The sequence below is a fragment of the Caretta caretta genome, chromosome 1 (genome assembly GCF_965140235.1).
Source record: "Caretta caretta isolate rCarCar2 chromosome 1, rCarCar1.hap1, whole genome shotgun sequence".
NCBI classification, from domain to species: domain Eukaryota; kingdom Metazoa; phylum Chordata; order Testudines; family Cheloniidae; genus Caretta; species Caretta caretta.
In genome coordinates, this window is record NC_134206.1 from 24,534,164 (window position 1) to 24,552,131 (window position 17,968).

At 40.1% G+C, this 17,968-nt stretch overlaps 1 protein-coding gene across 4 annotated transcripts in view; it reads right to left on the bottom strand.

The window, feature by feature from the left end:
* Positions 1-228: 228 nt before the first annotated feature.
* Positions 229-17,968, bottom strand: part of GRM5 (glutamate metabotropic receptor 5) — a 326,806-nt gene continuing 309,066 nt past the window's right edge. For 3 of the 4 annotated variants that reach the window (XM_048841860.2, XM_048841852.2, XM_048841883.2), the window contains one exon: positions 229-6,540. In XM_048841860.2, the coding sequence (XP_048697817.2) occupies positions 5,715-6,540 (826 nt within the window). In that variant the 3' untranslated portion in view covers positions 229-5,714. Of the gene's footprint in view, positions 6,541-16,299; positions 16,462-17,968 lie in introns of all 4 variants that reach the window. The other variant, XM_048841871.2, reaches the window with a different exon arrangement.

The window sequence follows — 17,968 nt, forward strand, 5'->3', positions numbered from 1 at the left end:
CAACATTGCTAATTATAATTGGGATAATCCCACCCACCCTTGTGAATTATGCATGCTGGTGTGCATATGTGTGTGTGTGTGTGTGTGTGTGTGTTTATGGGGTGGGGAGGGGTTAGCTCTTTGCAGAATGTGGGCATTTGTATGACCATCAAACGGTTAGTATGCTGGCTCACTTGATCCACAGAAAAACATGTGAATAACATCTTATTAAAAAAATCAAAGTTTAAGTCATATCACAGGATTTTTTAATACTGTTCAAAAAGTACCTGACTGTACATAAACATCAACTATAACATGATGTAGACAACCGAGAAACAAGCAAATGTATTTTTAAATGCTAAAATAAATTACATTTATACAGGTAGACCGCAAAACCCAAAGCTGATAAAAATGTTAAATTTTATGAAAAATCTTTTTCAGTTCACATCAAAATAATTTTACATTCTCTATTGTTTTAATAGTATAAGCAGCAACATAAGAAAGGGACAAACACTCACAGAAGGTTTAAAACCAGATTTTCATAATAAGTTATTAACAAATAAAAATAATAATAATAATTACAAGCACTTGTAGCCCACACAAATCTTTTAGAATTGGCACCATCTCTCTAAAACATCTATATTCTATATAGAGTTCAAATTACAAATATCACCAGCAGCTGCCATTGAATCCTATCAGTACATATAATATACATAGTATATTTATTCCCATTTGGCAGATCAGAGTGACTCAGCTGTTTATTATTTAGAGTTTGCACTGTCGTTGCTCAGACAAGAGAAAACCAGCCACGTATGCCAAGTCATCAAGGAGATGAATTTCTTACTTACCTTTATGTTTCACTGATCTGTATTATTTAGTTATTTATTCTTTTCACAGTATAAAATTGTAAATGGCAACTACAGAGATTTCAACAGCTTACGTGTAATGATAAGCTGTAGCAAAAAAGTGACCTCGGGTAGTTCAGTCAAAGTTCCAACATGTGTCGTACATACTGGGAGTGTAGCATACGACTCTTGGGGAAACGTTTTAATTCTCTTTCTGGGAATCAGGAAACAACAGTAAAGCCATGACCCGTTTCCTACTTATGGATAAATTATCCGCACAACCCTTGACATTTCCAACCACAATTTTATTTGTCTATAGGGATACCTGCTAGGTAAATGGTAAAGCAAATCCATGGGGAAGGTTCTAGCCACTGAACTAAAAGAGTTCTCTTAAGAATTAATCTAATCAACTATTTATGGTGTATGGATCAAGCAAAATCTTAAGAAATCTCTTTCCTCCTACCATCCCCTGATGGAATAAACAGTCAATGTCTACACTTCACTGTCCATGGCTAGACTCAGATCTCATTTACACTGATGTAAACCTGGAGTAAGACCTCAGTGGATTTCCACTGGTGTCTGTTGAGATAATGATCTAGCCATAATTACTCATCGCAAACACAGTAATCTGACTTCTCTCAGAAACTGGCATTTGTGATAAATCTTCCCCTATTTTCTCTCTTTCTGTCTGGTGGGGTCTGGCTGTAGTAATGAGCATAAAGATAATTTTCTCTGAGGCATCAACATTTGCACCTATGTTCTCTATCTAGTCTCTTTTGCTCTCTAGGTAAAGGTTCACAAATGTTTTCATGTGAACCACATGATAATCCAGAGATTGTCTCATGGATCACCTTTCCTCCTAATCACACTCACATAGACGACCTCCCCTCCCATTTGTGATCACAAACATTCCTGTACCAACCATAGCAATTGCGTATCTGCCCAAGTAAGTTAAGGAAAGTATATAAGATATTTTTAGCTATCACTTAATGCTGTTTCACAGCAGGAAGTCAGAAGAAGGAGCCAGCACCATGTGATTAGCCAGGTCTTCAGGAGCCATGAGCAAGTGCTCTATGGACCATGATCTAGGAACCTCTGGTCTAAGATATCTATAGGAGGCCAATCGCCAAGTATCTTAGATATTTTTAGATGAGAAATAGGAGGGGATACATCTCCAAAGTCATACAATAAACAGCTAATTTTCAAATACAGTTCTGCCTCATTTTTTCTAGCACTTTACACAAATGCTTGTAACTGGGCTGCTGGAGTTGCTCACTTTATTTCAGAAGCATGGCTTCCAGAGAGGGCTCAGACCTGCACTCTCCCAGGGCTGGCCTTCAGAACAAGTGTGGGGTTTTGGGGGTGTCTTCACTGTCAAGAATGTTAGTGTTTTCCCTGCAGTGTAAACAATTTCCTTTCCAGCAGCAGAACTGGAAGGTAACCCATCATCTACTTGCACATTGTTTATTCATACTGTGAGGTCTTCCAGGTGGGAACCTTGTCTTCACATCTCCCTGTAAAGAATCTAGTACACTAGTGGTGCAAGGAAAATAATTATTAGAACCTCCAATTTCTCTCCCTTCCTCCACCAAATCCTCTGGACTCTTGCTTGGGACCCTGCAGTTCCATAAAGCTGCCTCTGACTCTTCCAATGCTTAAGTCCTTTGTGTTGCTCCTCATTATTCCCACAAAACTTCTCCTATCTCTATAAAATTCAAGTAAATCCAAGGACCAGCCTGCCCAACAAAATGTGTTCTGCCATCCCATGCCTAGTACTAATAACAAGCTATTCTTCATTGCTGATTAGATATCAAAGTCTTGGAAGTCAAACAGAGAAGAAAAGTACTATCTCAACAGGGCCAGTCTTGAATTCCTTGAGCATGCAGAACTTCCTCTACAGCAAACAGGAGTACAAGGAAAGTGAATCCTTAGTGACAAAAGCAAAGAGTGTTTAAAAGATGGCTAGTATAATGTTAGGGTCCTAATCAACCAACAGATGGAAGTGGTAGCCAACCATTAAACTGAGGGATGAATGCATTATTGGCAATATAAAAAAGATGAACAAACTCTGAACAGCAACAGTGGCCAGTTAGACTGAATGATTCTTCAGAATTATGACCTAGGAGCTGTGTAACAGTGAATGCATTATTTATATTGTATCATGATTTGATAGCCTTCCCCTCTTACTCCTTCTTTTTTCTTAAAGAAGATTGATTAACAACACATTTTAAGGGACCACTTGTACAATCCTCACTCAGACTGGTAATCACTTACTCATGCAAGCAATCCCATTGAGGGATAATTGTGTAAGTACCTGCCAGCATGAGAAAGGAGGCTACACAACTGACACATTTGTTTAAGGAGTGGCGGGGTATGGGGAGGGAAAAAAGTGAGAAGAGGGGAGGGGAAAGGAGGGAGGGGCACTTAATATATAATATAATAATACAGTCCCTTTGAAAACCACCCACCTAAACTATCCACGAATGAAAGCAGCTCTGTGTTAAAGGAAAACATATACAGTACCTTGCAAATTTTCCATGTACAATATTTCAGATAAAAGAAAAGGAGTACTTGTGGCACCTTAGAGACTAACCAATTTATTTGAGCATGAGCTTTCGTGAGCTACAGCTCACTTCATCAGATGAAAGCTCATGCTCAAATAAATTGGTTAGTCTCTAAGGTGCCACAAGTACTCCTTTTCTTTTTGCGAATACAGACTAACACGGCTGTTCCTCTGAAACCTGTCAATATTTCAGATAGTTTCATAGAGGTTTAGAGTCCCTACTAAGAACATATATATTGTGTTCCTGATTTGAAATGCCCATTTTTCCAGATGGACCAAGAAAAGTTAAAAGGTCTGTGTCTCATAAGACACAGGCAGTTAATTAAATAAAGAATTACTATTCCTTGAGCAAAATGTACTGGATCAGGTTTAGGGGAGGGTGTTATTTTATAGTTGTATCATTCAGATATTTTGTTAAAAAAAATAATTGAATGGAGAATTGGGATGTATGGTATAAAATCATGGCAGAGCTAACTTAACAATAGAATAGTAATACTCTTTGCTGAAATGAACAAATGTGCTTTCACTTTTTAATCATATGAAATTTTTCTGTTTTAAAATGCCTGAAAAAAAAACAATTTGATTGAAAAGTATTTGCAGAGCTGCAAAGAAATAAGATTAGTGAGTTTAAAAAATAATACACAGCAGCCTTATTCCGAGGCTCCCTTCCATAAGGCTATCTTCTATATAAGGCTGCATCAACTTGACTTTGAATTACAGTAAATCACCCACCGCTTCATACTATCCTTATTTATAAGAAAAAAACCACAAAATTTTGGCACCTGAGGATAGCTGTGTCATTGGGGGAGGGAAGGGAGAAAGCAAATTATACTGGGCATTGTTTCAACATAGCTATCAAAAATTATGTTGCTTCTATTCAAATTTTAAATCTCTTCCTGCATGTATTTAAAAATGCCATGACAGCATGAAGTGTACTAAACTGTACTAGTAGATATTTTGATACAGGAAAAAAAATGTCAATAATTCCCTCGCCTCTTCTATGAGCTGCTAAGAAACAAAGAAAGACTCTGTTAGTTTGTATTTCATTAGGTCCCCCTTGTTTGAACATATACTCTGTATTGCTTTGAAAATCTTCTTTTGTCACAGTTCATAGCTGCAATGCATCTGCAGTTAACTAGAGTTAAAATCGTTGCTTATTGAAGAGTAGCTAAACCACCTCTAAGCCACAGGGTTTTTTTCATAAATGAATTATGATCATGACAATCCTTCCATTGATAGTATTCCTTCATTATAATCCAGACTGCTTTCTCAGTATTCTACCTTTATAAAAACTGAGAAAACCCATAGAGTGTTTACCTGTTCCTTAAAAGCAAAGGATATGGGAGCCTGAATAAGCATGGTATTTTAACTGGCAATATTACCATAAGAATGACCATAAAAATGTGTTAATTTCACAAGGGAATGCAGCTATGCTATAGCTCAATAATACTGCTAGAAACAGAATATTCTCCTCAACACTTGTCCTGATAAGGGAATTACAAAACAGTACTCCAGAAAATATTTTTTTGCTACTCCATCATTGGCTGGCAACGTGGTGAAAGAGTCAGGAAATCATCCTCACATTTTGTTGCTATGAAGGTGTATCCAATGTGAATAAATTGAACTTTTAATACTTATAGAAGAGAATTTCATAAACAAATCTGTAGGTTGAGAAGTCACTTGTAAAGCCCTCCATATTGCAGTCACACATTGCAAAGCCGCAGTTTATTGTTATCTACACGTAGCGTATCACCAGCATGATACGCTTCAGCAAGAGTTTGGTCGTTATGAAGCATACGTTACTGCTTTTTGAGATCTTCCTAGAAAAAAAAAGAGCCTGACACATTGGTGCCAGGTTTTGAGTCTGTTAGAAAATGTACATTCAATGTTTGGTCTTCTATTCTTGATAATAGATCAAGGTTCTGGGTAAGGAATCGGAGTAAATAAAGAAAACATTGTACAGTCGCTTACAGTCTACTTTTTTCATATATTGTACACACAGTTCATTGTTATACTAAAGCAAAGCACTTGGTATGTAACTGATTTAACAGACTCCTTATAAGCCCTCAAAAATAGATGCAGTGTTTCTTAAAAGCCCATGTTTTGTAAGGCCACGAAAATCTGCTCAAAGTTTTGTTTCTTTAACATAGCATAATTAATCCGATGTTTCCATTTATCGAATAATTCTCTATTGCCCCCTCCGTTCTTTACATGATGACCCAATGCCTATCACTGTATCTGTGTAAACACTGGAGATCTTGAAGGCTTGGCTGTCCCCGCTCTACCTGCTTGTAGCTGTCGAGATCCAATGGTGTCTTGAACTACATTCACAATGAAGAAGAACTTTGAGAGTAATCTCTTATGATAAGCTTGTCATACTTCGGGGAGGATGGGATACAAAGAGCTGATTCTGACACTGGAGAGCCGGGAGATGTGCTCCCAGAATCAATGGAGTCTCTAAAAGGTGAGGGAGGAGTTAAAGCCACCAACTCCTCAAGATCTTGCTTCACCGCTGGTGCCTCCGAAGTACCTTCTTTGATGCTGCCACATGAAGGTTTCCTAGCAGACTGCGATGCACCATTGACTTCAATGGCAGGGAGCGGCTGGATCTCTGCAAAAGTGGTCATTGTTGTAGGAAGCTGGATCTCTCTTGGGATCAGGTAGGAAGAGCAGAGAGGAGTGGCCACCATTGCCCCCGGTGTGGCTGTTGAAAGCATCATAGAGTTCAGCTCGCTGATGTTGGCTGTGAAGCGTGTGACCACACTGCTGATTTGCTCCATCAGAGAGCCTTGGGAGGAACTGCTTCGCTGGGTACGTTCTGTCTGGGATATGGGGACATCATCATCTGTTCGGCTAATGGAGGCAGTCCTGTGGCTCACCGTGCTGATAGGCGAGGGGGTCTGTGGCTGGAACTGAGTTGGGTATTGCTCCTCTGCTTCTGAGACGTCATAAAGCATTTTGGCACTGGTCTCTGGAAACGTGGCACTGGTGCTGTGTCGGCTACTGTCTGTGCTCTTCGAAAAGGGCTTGATCACGGCGGTTTGATTAGGGTTCTCCTTTTTGTTGATGTGGACTGAGAGCCTTTGCCAGAGGTGCGCTCCCCTGCTGCGGCTCTTCTCATTCTGGGCCCATGTGACCGATTTTCCATTAGAGCTGCGAATGAAAATGAGAGAAGATGCTGGCTTACATTTAGCTTTTAATTGTAATGACTCACTTTAACTAGCTCGTTAAATCACGAACAGGGACAGCTGACATTCTGGCATGTATACGTCAGACGCGTTGTAAAGCTGATGGTAAAAACAATATATTCTGCTACGAAAAAGAACAAGCACTGATGCATGCACCAGTTAAGCAGAGGTTACAAGTGGCAACCTACTACGAGGATGCTCGTCTTGCAATGATTACAATAACTTGGTGAATTAACTTCCCACAACAAATAAATTCTCATTACTTCTTTCGTATTAGGGGTACAAAGTGACTCTTCAGTGTATTAATCTCAGGCTAGGAAAACAAGATCATACTGCTTGGCAAGTTAGGGCAGCCACAATCTGGCCTGGTCAAGTGAAATTTGATTATATGCTGCTTTCTGGAGAAGCTGCTGACTTGTATTTAAAAATCCCAGTGGCATTACCTGTCCAGCTTGTCTGAGCAGAGGCTGAAAATAACAACTGGTCTCTTGCCTTGTAAACATCACTGAAGAACAGGAGAAATGAAGTTGTGCCAGCCTGGCCCTGATACTTGTCTTATAGACATTTGTGTAATAATAGTGTGGCAATTTTCCCTTACAGCTCACCTCGGTCTCAGAACAAAACTCACAAATGGATCATGATGCATCCGCTCTGGAGGCATCAAAGCAATGACATTAGCAGGAGTCTGAGACTGGTGGGCAGTTTTCATTTTCAGGCTTGGGTCAGGTATGTCACTCAGTTAATGCACCCAGGATTTTTAATTGCAGGTCAGCTCAGAGCAGGAGATTGTCCTTGAGGGAAGTAAGTGACCCACAAACTGTACAAGGGCCATTTTTCTGGCCCAATGGCAGGATGAGTTTTCAGACAGTGAGAAACAGTGGCAACATCTTGCTTTCCCCTCCTCCAAAACTGATCTCCTTTCAGGCCCTCAGACATCTCCCCTTACTGTTTGCTCAGAGCCTCCCCAGCACCAGTACATCCCCCTATAAGAGTGAGCAGGTTCCAGATCTCTCTCACACACAGTACGCAACTGCTCCTTTCACCTCTTCCCCGCTCTGTCAGATTGGCCATGGGCGTGTGCCTGGGCATGCCCATAAAACTCCCATACATTCACCTGTGGCTCATAGGATTAAAAAAAGACCATGAGCAGTGGTAATATTTCTCCAGAAAAACAGAATGTGACTAAGAAATGATGTCCACAATAAAAACATAGGTCCATACATACAAAATTACATACAGGCATGATTTATATACAAAATAACGGATTTTTTTAACAAGTTATTTTGGCTTCCAAAATATTTGCAACAACCATTGATAGTTTTGGAAAGACAAGCAAATTTGAGATCCTGGTTGTGCTAGAACAAATTATCTTAAACAATGTGTATTAAAGCTGGAAGTGACTACACTTCAACTTTTTAGTTTGTTATGAAATAGTTTGCAGTACTAGAACAATGGGAATTTTGTATAGAGCTTCATAGGGTGCTTGCAGTTTGCAGGGAGTTGCTATTGATTCACTGTCTCTTCCAGGGATCTAAAAACCTCCCAGTGAGTGTGAACAAAAGAACTCCTTCTGGTCGATTCATATCTATGGTTACGATATATGGAGATACAGTCGATCATGTAACATGACACACTGTGACACCTTTTTTTTTTTTTTTTTTACAAACAAACTCTAACAGACGAACACAACCTAAACCTCTAGGGTATTAGCTGTTTGGAAGCAAATTAAGGCTAGGCTGTCCGATAACCTGTGTGGGTGCATAACTGCATAAGGGGGAATTATACTCCATTTCCACTCCTGCAAGCCCTCTTTGCACTCCTACACAGCTCACTGGACATCAGGCCTGCACAAGGAAGTGGATGCTGTGCACCTACAGGTCCCCAGTTCCTAGCAAGTGGGTGGGGAGTGAGTAGAGCTTTGGTTCTCTCCCCCACCACCCTCCGCACGCAAGCCAGAATAGCTGTGCTTCCATGGGGCGGGGGCAGGAGGCTAGTAATGTGCGACTAGAATAGATCAGCAGCAAATCACTAGCCCCTTGAAGGAAGGAGGGAACAGGGAAGGACTCATGTTTACCTAATGTATGGTTCCATCCCTCTGCTGCGCCAGGGGTGACACACCAATGTGCGGCCCCTTAAACAGGGCAAGAAGAAACAGCCCATTCTTATCCTTAGCTTTGATCCATTCTACTCTTCACTGTTCTGTCATTCTGATTCATAACTAGCGCCTGCTCCTTTAAGCCAAAGGGCCTGACATGATTCCTATTCACTAACAGCCAGATGCCGGACCAGCCCTATGTGGTTGTGAAGGGACATAAAGAGAAAGCAATAGGAGTAATATCCCCCCTCCCCATCTACCTGCATGGCCTCTGGGGTTACTGTACTTGTACCAGGTGCAAGTAGACTTCTTGAGCCCTGCACCTCTGTGACCAGTTAGTAGAGAAGCTGACAGTCTTGAATGAGAGGGGTGGGGGTGGGAGTGAAGAGCTGAGCCAGCATGAGGAGGAGAGAAACTGGGAGAAGTAATTTTCACCTGGGAGAGCCTCAGCAGTAAATTAACTCTTTCATGGAGCAGCTGTGACTCCCTTGTGTTCCAATTCCTTCTGTGGGCCAGCCTGATGGATGCAGCTGTGCACTGCCCCTCACACAGCATTAGAGGTAAGGGCTCAACCTAGCTGCATCTGTGGCTAAAAAAAGGAACATTGGCTACTTATGGAATTTTCCTGAGGAATGACTGAATGGGTTGGCCCTTAACTATTTCAAGTCCCTTGTTATAACCAGCTGAATTTAGCATGCACCAAGTGAATAGCAATGTATCCATTAAAAAAAAAGCCCAGACATGAAAAGTCAACAACAGTACATTCAGCAATAATTAGAACATTAATTTCAGGCATCCAGCTTCTCTGTTATATCCTGCTGCTCCTAATTCCTATTCTATCACCTAATGCAGTGTTAATAATGTCATAAGAAGAACTGATCTTGCTAATCTCTCTGTAAAAGTAATTTGATCTTATCTTTTGAGGGCTGTGTGATGTTTGGTAGGGCTGCACCTTGGATTGGGGAGTGGAGAGGAAGGATTGATTAAAGTATCACCTTTTCAATTCCTACTCCAACTACATAGTGCCAAGTTAACTAAATCACACCACAAAGTGCATGCTTTATAGAGAAATAAATAGATAAACACGGACAACATAGACCATGATGCCTGCTAATGGAATATCACAAACAGTTGTTTATATTTATTGGGCTGGACTATGCCATGTTCTGTTGAGTGATGGGAACCTTTTGGTCAGTGATATTCTAGATCAGGGATTCTTCTTACCAAGAAACTTTGCTTCCTCTCAGTTTCTCTCATGGGGACAGTATATTTACTCTTTTCAGCTTCCAAATGAATGCCAAAATGTCTTGTGGAGTACAGAATATATATTAATATGCTACTCTGTCGTGCAAATCTTTTGGTTATGCTGTTCTTCGCTGGATGGGTCATTGATTATAATCCAGGGATGCAAACTTCAAGACAGTGCCAAACATACAACACACAATACAAATTGGGCCCCCCCTTTTTTTTTTTTCAAAGAAAGGTCTTTAGTGGTGACACATTTTTGTGTTTTTTATTTCTTTTTTACAGGGTGGCTAACTTCAGTTTTATGTACTGGAAGATCTCCTCAAAACCTGTCACCTAAAAATTTTTATTCTCAGCCAGTTTGGCTTACAGTGACCTAACATGTACAAGAAATTTAAGGCTTTAAAATGCGGCCTTTGAAGTCCCTAACATTCACATCTTCCCTCTACAAGTGTCCACATATTCTGGTAGAACAATAGCTTGTGTACATTCCTTATTCTCTTCCACTCTTTATTTTCTAATCTTCTAACTGGGCTTTCAATATTTTTTAATTTATGAATAGTAAACCAATGTCTTCAAGAAAGGAAAAAAAACCAGAAATGAAGCCAACACAAATGAATGTTTTCCCCTCTACCTTTTCTCTTTACTAATGTAGCAAATATTGTTTTGCCCTTTGTTTTTGTTGATGTAACCAAAATTCTGCATTGTTTTGCTCCTTGTGTTTCTAGATATCTAAAAGAATGTGTAATGCTCTTTAGTCAGATGCCTTTATAGAATTAGCAAAGGAAGCATGAAGGCAGTGACTGTGCTTTGCGGAGGGGATAAACGAGAAGAAAACATACTGAAAGTCACATAAACTGGAAACTCTCTATTAACTTTATAGCAAGATTGTCATTCCCATGGATTACTTGAGCTTGATATAAATAATTTGGTGAAATGCTCTTAGTTGTACTATGTGAATATACTGTCTTCCTCTCTTATTAACAGTGGGTAATATAGTGTACACCAGTGCAAGCTGAAAATAAGTCATTTATTTTCTTACTAACATCTGTTGGCTACAGTATGTAACTATATATAAAACCCATGGAATTCCATGTTTATGAGACAACCTAAAACAGAGAGCTACACATTTAAAACTATACATTTCTTGAAAGCAGAATAAAATGAAACTATATTTTTAAATGCTGCCTAAAACTGTACAGACCAGATTCAGTCCCCAGTTACACCGTTGAAAATCCGAAATTATGTTGCCGATTTCAGTGGTGTTATTCTGGATTTCTTATCCAAGTCTTGACAAAGTCGTGGTCTGCACACAAACTTTCATGGAAATGAAAAGGTCTCAGTTAAAACTGATTTAGCTATTTTAGTGCAAGTGTAGGTCTGGATGGTCTTGTTTCTGGAGAAAACTCAATTAGCTAAGGTTGGCACCTAAACTGACTTTAGCCATTTCTATTCCTAGCCTACTGTGCCCACATACAGACTTGAACAGAAATAATCATATTGTTTTATGCAACTAATATAGTTAGGGCATTGTCTTACTCTATCTGTTTAATCAGAGGCCCCTCCACCCTTCTGCCAAGAAGGATTCTTCAAATGCAAAGAAAACTGATAACAAGCATCCCTTCTCAGAGTTCTCTGCCGCCACCTTTTTGAAGACCTCTCTAAATAATCATTCTCTCTGAAAAAGTGCTGAATAATATTAGCTACTTTATCTAGTAATTGACTTTCCCTGACTGGAGCTTTGTGTGTGTGTCCTGGCACTGGTCACTTGGGCAACTGGCAATTTCAGGTTGATAGAAATTTTTTTGAAATGGCCCAAGTTCCTTTATCCTTCGAAGACTGCAAACCATCCAACTTCTTGCACAATGCTACAAACACTTGGGTGAACTAAGTGGCTTATAAGGACAGCCTCAGTGAGCCTATAGAGAATGTATAGTTTCTCGAGAATGTCATCTCAACCTTTCTGTCCACTTGATCGCTTAGAAAACGGCACTGCCAGCAATATCCATTTCCCTCAACTTGGTGGACAACCAAAGGAAGCCTGGCCATTTGCACTGTAAAGCTGATGCTTCTATATTCCTTTGAAGTTTCGGTGTGGATGGCTTTGGTGGGTTGCTATCTATAAGCTTTACCCTTGATCTGAATTACTCTATTATACAGGGTTGGGCAGAAATGTGCCCTGCATCCTGCTTTATATTTCTCTGAATCAGACTCAAGGAGTCCCTCTTCTCTGAGGCAAAGGTCTTCCCAACAAAGTGTGGAAGTCCAGGGGAAGAAGAGATGAGGAAATTCGTTTTTTCCCCCTCCTTAGATTGAATGAAGCGTTGGAATGCTCGGGATCACTTTTGAAGGAAGACCCACACAAGTCGTACAGTGGGAGTAAGCAGGTAAGCCCTTTCACTGCTCATTTGATATGCCTCTTTTAAGGCTCCCTTTACTTTTTTTAGCGAGGCTCAAACCACACTTTTGAGCAGGGTTCCCTGAAGTGTAGGGATCAGGCCTGCTTGTGTGTGTTACAGCCATATTCAAAACAGTACCTCTGAGGAGGGAGAGGTCATGGGGCACAGGAAAGAGGAGGAGCACCTCTGACTTCCTCTACTGGCATTACTCACCTGCCCTCCTTAATCGCGTGTGCTCGTTGGCAGGTGGATGAGCCTGGTTTTACTGCTGGTGATCTTACTTTGCGTCAGCTGAGCTGCTGTTGGGATCAGTCTTGGACTGAGTGCATTTTGTCTCAGTGCCAGGCCTCCTGTTCTCTTCAGCTGCTGCTGCCTGCTGAGTGCTGCTTTGAGGAGGCGGTTCTGTAGAGTCCCCCTCATCAAATTCCAACAGCCTGTGGGACCTGCGAGCTGAAGACACAGGCTGGGCCTGAAGCTGAGGGGAAAAGAGAGCCCCTGTACCTGGAACCTGGGTGGTCCCCTGCCACAGCTGCAATTTGGAGCTGCCCACCCACTGAGCTTCCCCAGCTGCGGAGAAGGAGAGAGCAGTAATTGGGGGAGTAGCAGGAGAGGAAGAGGAAAGCAACGGAAGGAAAATAGGATGGAAGAACAATGTGTTTCACGGCTGAAGTAGTGGAGAGGTCTGAATGGAGCAATCTATCCACCTCCGCAAAGGCAGACATTTCTGGCAAGATACTAGTGGGCAGGACTCCTAGGCTCAACCTGATTGACAGCTCCAGCTGCCTCTGAACAATCAGCAGGAGAGCAGTGGTGGCAAGTGTAAAGACACATCCTATCTAGGCTGCTTAGCATTTTAATGACCAGCTTTATTAAACACAGCAAATAAAGTGAATAAATAGGCATGTCATTATTTCCCCCAGTGGCACTGTAATTCCACTGTGCATAAGTAGCTCACTAGTGATGTATCCATCAAGCCACACAGCTTAAAAGACTCCTATGCTGTGTGCTTTGTAGAGATAAGAGGTAACCAAACAAATCAGACTGGAAATAAACACTGAATCACACAGAGCAAGCATCCATTTTGTCCTAGCCTGTGTTCCTGGGGGAGCTGTGCACCCATTGCACTTTGACTGCAGATCTGTCACGTGATGGCAAAGAATAAAAAAGAGTTGCTTTCCTCTAACACTGAACAAGGAACTTTGTTCATATTATTCCTCAAGACCCAGGGACCTCGTGGAAGAGACACCATAGCAGAGATACCCTGGGTCTGGTATCTATACACTAATTCACCAAAGAGCACCATGTAAGGTCTCTGTTGTAAGCCTGGGTCACACTGGTCGTCATAATCATTGCAACATGTATTTACAGATAACATGTAAGGAGTTATGTATCTATATGGGAAAAATATATTCTCAAGGCCAACAACTTGGGGCTAGAAACAGGCAAGAGATGTTTATCTATCTTTCTGGCTACATGTAAATTGAGTATCGTATGGTTCACAATAGGTGCCGATATACCATCTGAGCAAAATGCTAAGGAAGGGATTGTGAAATTTTTACAGAGGGGGAAGTTACAGAAAGAAATAAACCAGCAGGAGGAAGCCCTGTTTACAAGACAATGGATCGCTGGAACTATACCTAAGACTGCAAAGGGACATCCAATTATCCTTCACTGAGGAGACGAACTGCCAGCGTGTTCTGTCTTATGAAAGAAGGGTCACAGCCTGCCTGGTTGAAAACCACGGTAAAAACTTTGGGTCAGCTAAACTTCATTAGCCCAGGGAAATATCTGGTTAGTTCCGTTTAGGCTCCAGAAAGTACATTATGATTTTATTTTATATTTAACTATTTGTTACCATTATTTCTACTTGCTTCTTCTCAAGTCTCTATTCTTGTTAAATAAACCTCTTCTTGTATGTACTGTAACAGCTCTTAGATAAATGAAGTTGAGCGGAGTAGTGATACTGAGGTGTAACTGATAGGTGGGTGTGTAGCGGATCTGTGAATTCTGAGAGTGTGCAGAGGAACAGGACCTGGCTGTTCCGGAGGGATGGTTGGAGAGGACCTATCACTGACCTGTACAGAGAATGCAGGGCCTGTGGAGGCCTGGAAGGCAGTGCTTGTGTTGCCAAAGGCTGGTGGAGTTGGGGAACCAACCACAGCAGCCACAGATAAGGTTCCCTCACCCTCAGGGCAGGTGGTAGTAAGATGCCTCACAATGCTGGGTACCCCCAGAAGTGTCAGACTCTTTGCTATGCTGGCAAGCTTGTACAGTCTTCTGCACACTTCTAGGGTCCCTCCTATAAGAACTGATGGCTGAGATTTTTATATCTGCCTGGGGGATTTGGACACCCAGTTCCTGCTAATTTTAATGGAAAGTGGGTATCCAAATAACTTAACAGATTTGAAAATCTCAGCCAACATTGACAGAGCAATTTTCATTCCAAAGGAACCCAAAGCAAATTATAAATAGATATACAAACCACAGAGGCAAATCACAGCAGCTGTTTTAACAATACATAGCTGTTTAGGACAGGAAGTGAAGGATATGGTATCTAACTGAAACTACTGGGTGATTTCTAGTAGGACTAATATAATTACCCAAGCTGGAAATTGGTCAGGACCCCAGAGTTAACATTTTTCTTCACTTACAGAGGCCACCCTGAGGCTGCTCATTAACACAAGTGGTCAGGACCTGTGTTTTATTTTCTGTCTGAAATATGGCACTTACAGCATCACAATGCTCTATCACCTCGAGTCAGTATGATTCAGAGAGAGAAGAGTTCCACCTATCGAACCATCAGCTCCACTTCCTACAGTAGCTAGGTATTCTTTACAGTTCTTCATCCCTGCTTAGCTGAGGCCTGATAAAAAGCCCATGGAAATTGGTGGCCGTCTCTCCTTTGATTTTAATGGGCCTTACATTACACCACTTATAATATCTTTTGGAGTAAAAGTGGAGAAAGTCCATTTCATCTCTCTACAATGAGAATCACACACACACACACATCATGCAGAACAGGGAGAAAGATTTAGCACTATCTGGATTTTGTTTTCAGTCTCTAGACTCGTCTTGAATTTTTCCAGTCTGATTATTTCTCGTCTGCACAGAGTATCTAGCATGGAAGTAATTTAGGGTGTATGGCTTGACTGATATATTATTGCAGAGACATTTATGTCATCATTGGAAAAATCACTTGTGAATTATTAATCAGCTTCTTATTTGTTTCATTTAATTAAGACAGTAATTTAAATTCTAAATCATAGCAATGCTACCGAGACTCCTACTTTTTGACAGCCTCATAAAACATTCCATTTCATAGCTGATGTTTATGTGATGTAGGTGAAAGATGCTTGTATGTGATTCAGAACAGATTAACTCCCCTTACATATAGCGTAACTTGCATACAGTAACACAAAAATAATAACTGCTAACATTCTAACATTTATATAGCGCTTTCCATCTTGAAGAAGCCCAACCCCTACTATAGGATGCCAATATAAGGATAATTCATCCACCTCAGAATTGTACCCACATCTAGTTTGGAATACGGTAGCAATACTGCACAAGAGTTGTTAGAAGTGAATAATTTGTAATTGAAACGACGTGTGTAATGTGTAATTTAAACCCAAAAGACATAACTATAATTTGGTCAGTACCCCCTACAGTCGTGGAAAAAAAATCTGATGGGGTATTTTAATCATCCAAAAATAATCAAAGCCTTGTTGCTATGTTTCCTCAAGACTTCAAGCATCCCTGTGCCTCTAAATATGGGCTTGATACTTACTGGAAAGGAAGAACATCACCTACACTGCTTTCTGCAGCACCTACAGTTTCTTTGGAAGTCTCCCATCCTATTCAGTTCCAGCTCTAGTTAGCTTCTGGGAGCTGACAGAATCACAGCTTGGGCTACTATGGCTGGAGACAACAAAACACCGCCATAAAATACAAATCTAATATCTGTTAAACAACAAATATTCTTAACTGTTTGAGTAGGTCTTATGAATGACAGTCTTGCTATAGAAGTATTACACTGATAAAGTTTCCAGTCTTTCTGACTATTAGGGCATCATCTTTCACAGGAACCTCTTTCTCATCTCTACTTGGCTCAGATGGATAATACTCTGGAATGCACATAGATTCTTCACTGTGAAGATATAAAATATAGGGAGAGTTTATATATATATATATATAATATATAGTTTTATACATGTAGTTTATATATATGTATGTGTAAAGTATTTGTAAAAAGGGGAACTAAACTATGTACAATGAAATACAACTGTTTTATATTTACATGCACTTGTTTCCTCTTCAGTTCTCTCTTATTCAGTGACTCTAACTGGAAAAAACAAATCTAATTGCAGGAAATGGCAGTTAAAAATACCCCCAAAGAACAGAGTGCAGAACACAGACAGGTTGACAAACAAACAGCAGGTGTAGATAAATTTCGAACAACCACATGTGAATGAATGGTGCTGACGTTATTTAAGCAGCCAGGATCCCCAGAGCGTGCATTGTTATAATCACATGCCTTGTGCGCTTGAGTGAGCGTTGTTAAGCACAAGGGGAACATCATGCTGTGTGCATCTTGGAATGCCTTCCTGCAATTACAGGATGGTTCTCTGGTACAAAAATCAGTAAAGCCAAAGGTACATTTTGTTCACCCCTTTGGTTATGTATTACGTTAAAGTTACATTTCTAAGTTGTTTATAAAGGGTTAAATACATCTTTTAAGAAGTGGTAAATCAAATTGTTATAGACTGCAATAGAATCTAACAGGTCAATACGTTGCTTATTATCATGGCTTATAATCATCTATAATCATCTTCTACCGATATGCTTATAACCATGTATGACACATGGCACTCGCCTGTAACACATTGATCATATTAATCATATGTTAATAGAGGTGGTCGGAAAATGGAATTTCCATCCCATGGGAAATTCCAACATTTCAGTATTTGCTTTTGTCCCAACTTGGGATGAAAATTAAAAATCTTGAAACATTTTGATTGGGAAATATAGGGGGAAAAAATAATTGAAACGTTTCATTTCACTAATATCAAAACATTATAATATCTTATAAAATATTACTCGCAGTGAATATACTTATAATATTAAACATATTATAGAAATATAATAGTAAAATTTAATATAAAAGTCAAAATGAAATGTACTGAAATGCGAAAACCTAAATGAAGCAAAATAGTCAGAATTAAACAAAACAACATTGAAATGAAACTAAACAACTAAGTTATGCTCCATTTTGGTTTTGAATAATTGTGAAGCTTTTCCGTCAAAAAATTTGTTGTCATCAATACATTCCCATGAAACATTTCAATTCTGACAGTAAACTGTTCCATCGATTTTTTCCCAACTAGCTCTCTTCATTAATCCTTTAGAAGCTATTTATTAAGGTAACCCTTTATATAAAGTATGACCCACATTTAGATAGAACTCAGAATTTGCTTACTTGACAGCTAGACTCTGTATTACCATTGCTTATTGTTACCTTCTAATGGGCTGGCCAGGGGTCAAAAGTTTCTCTTGACAAGAGCCCCATATTATGACAACATCATGAATGACAAGTGGTTCCGATTACCGAAATGAGCATGGTGCATTTTTGCAGCTCAAACATAACATGTAAACCA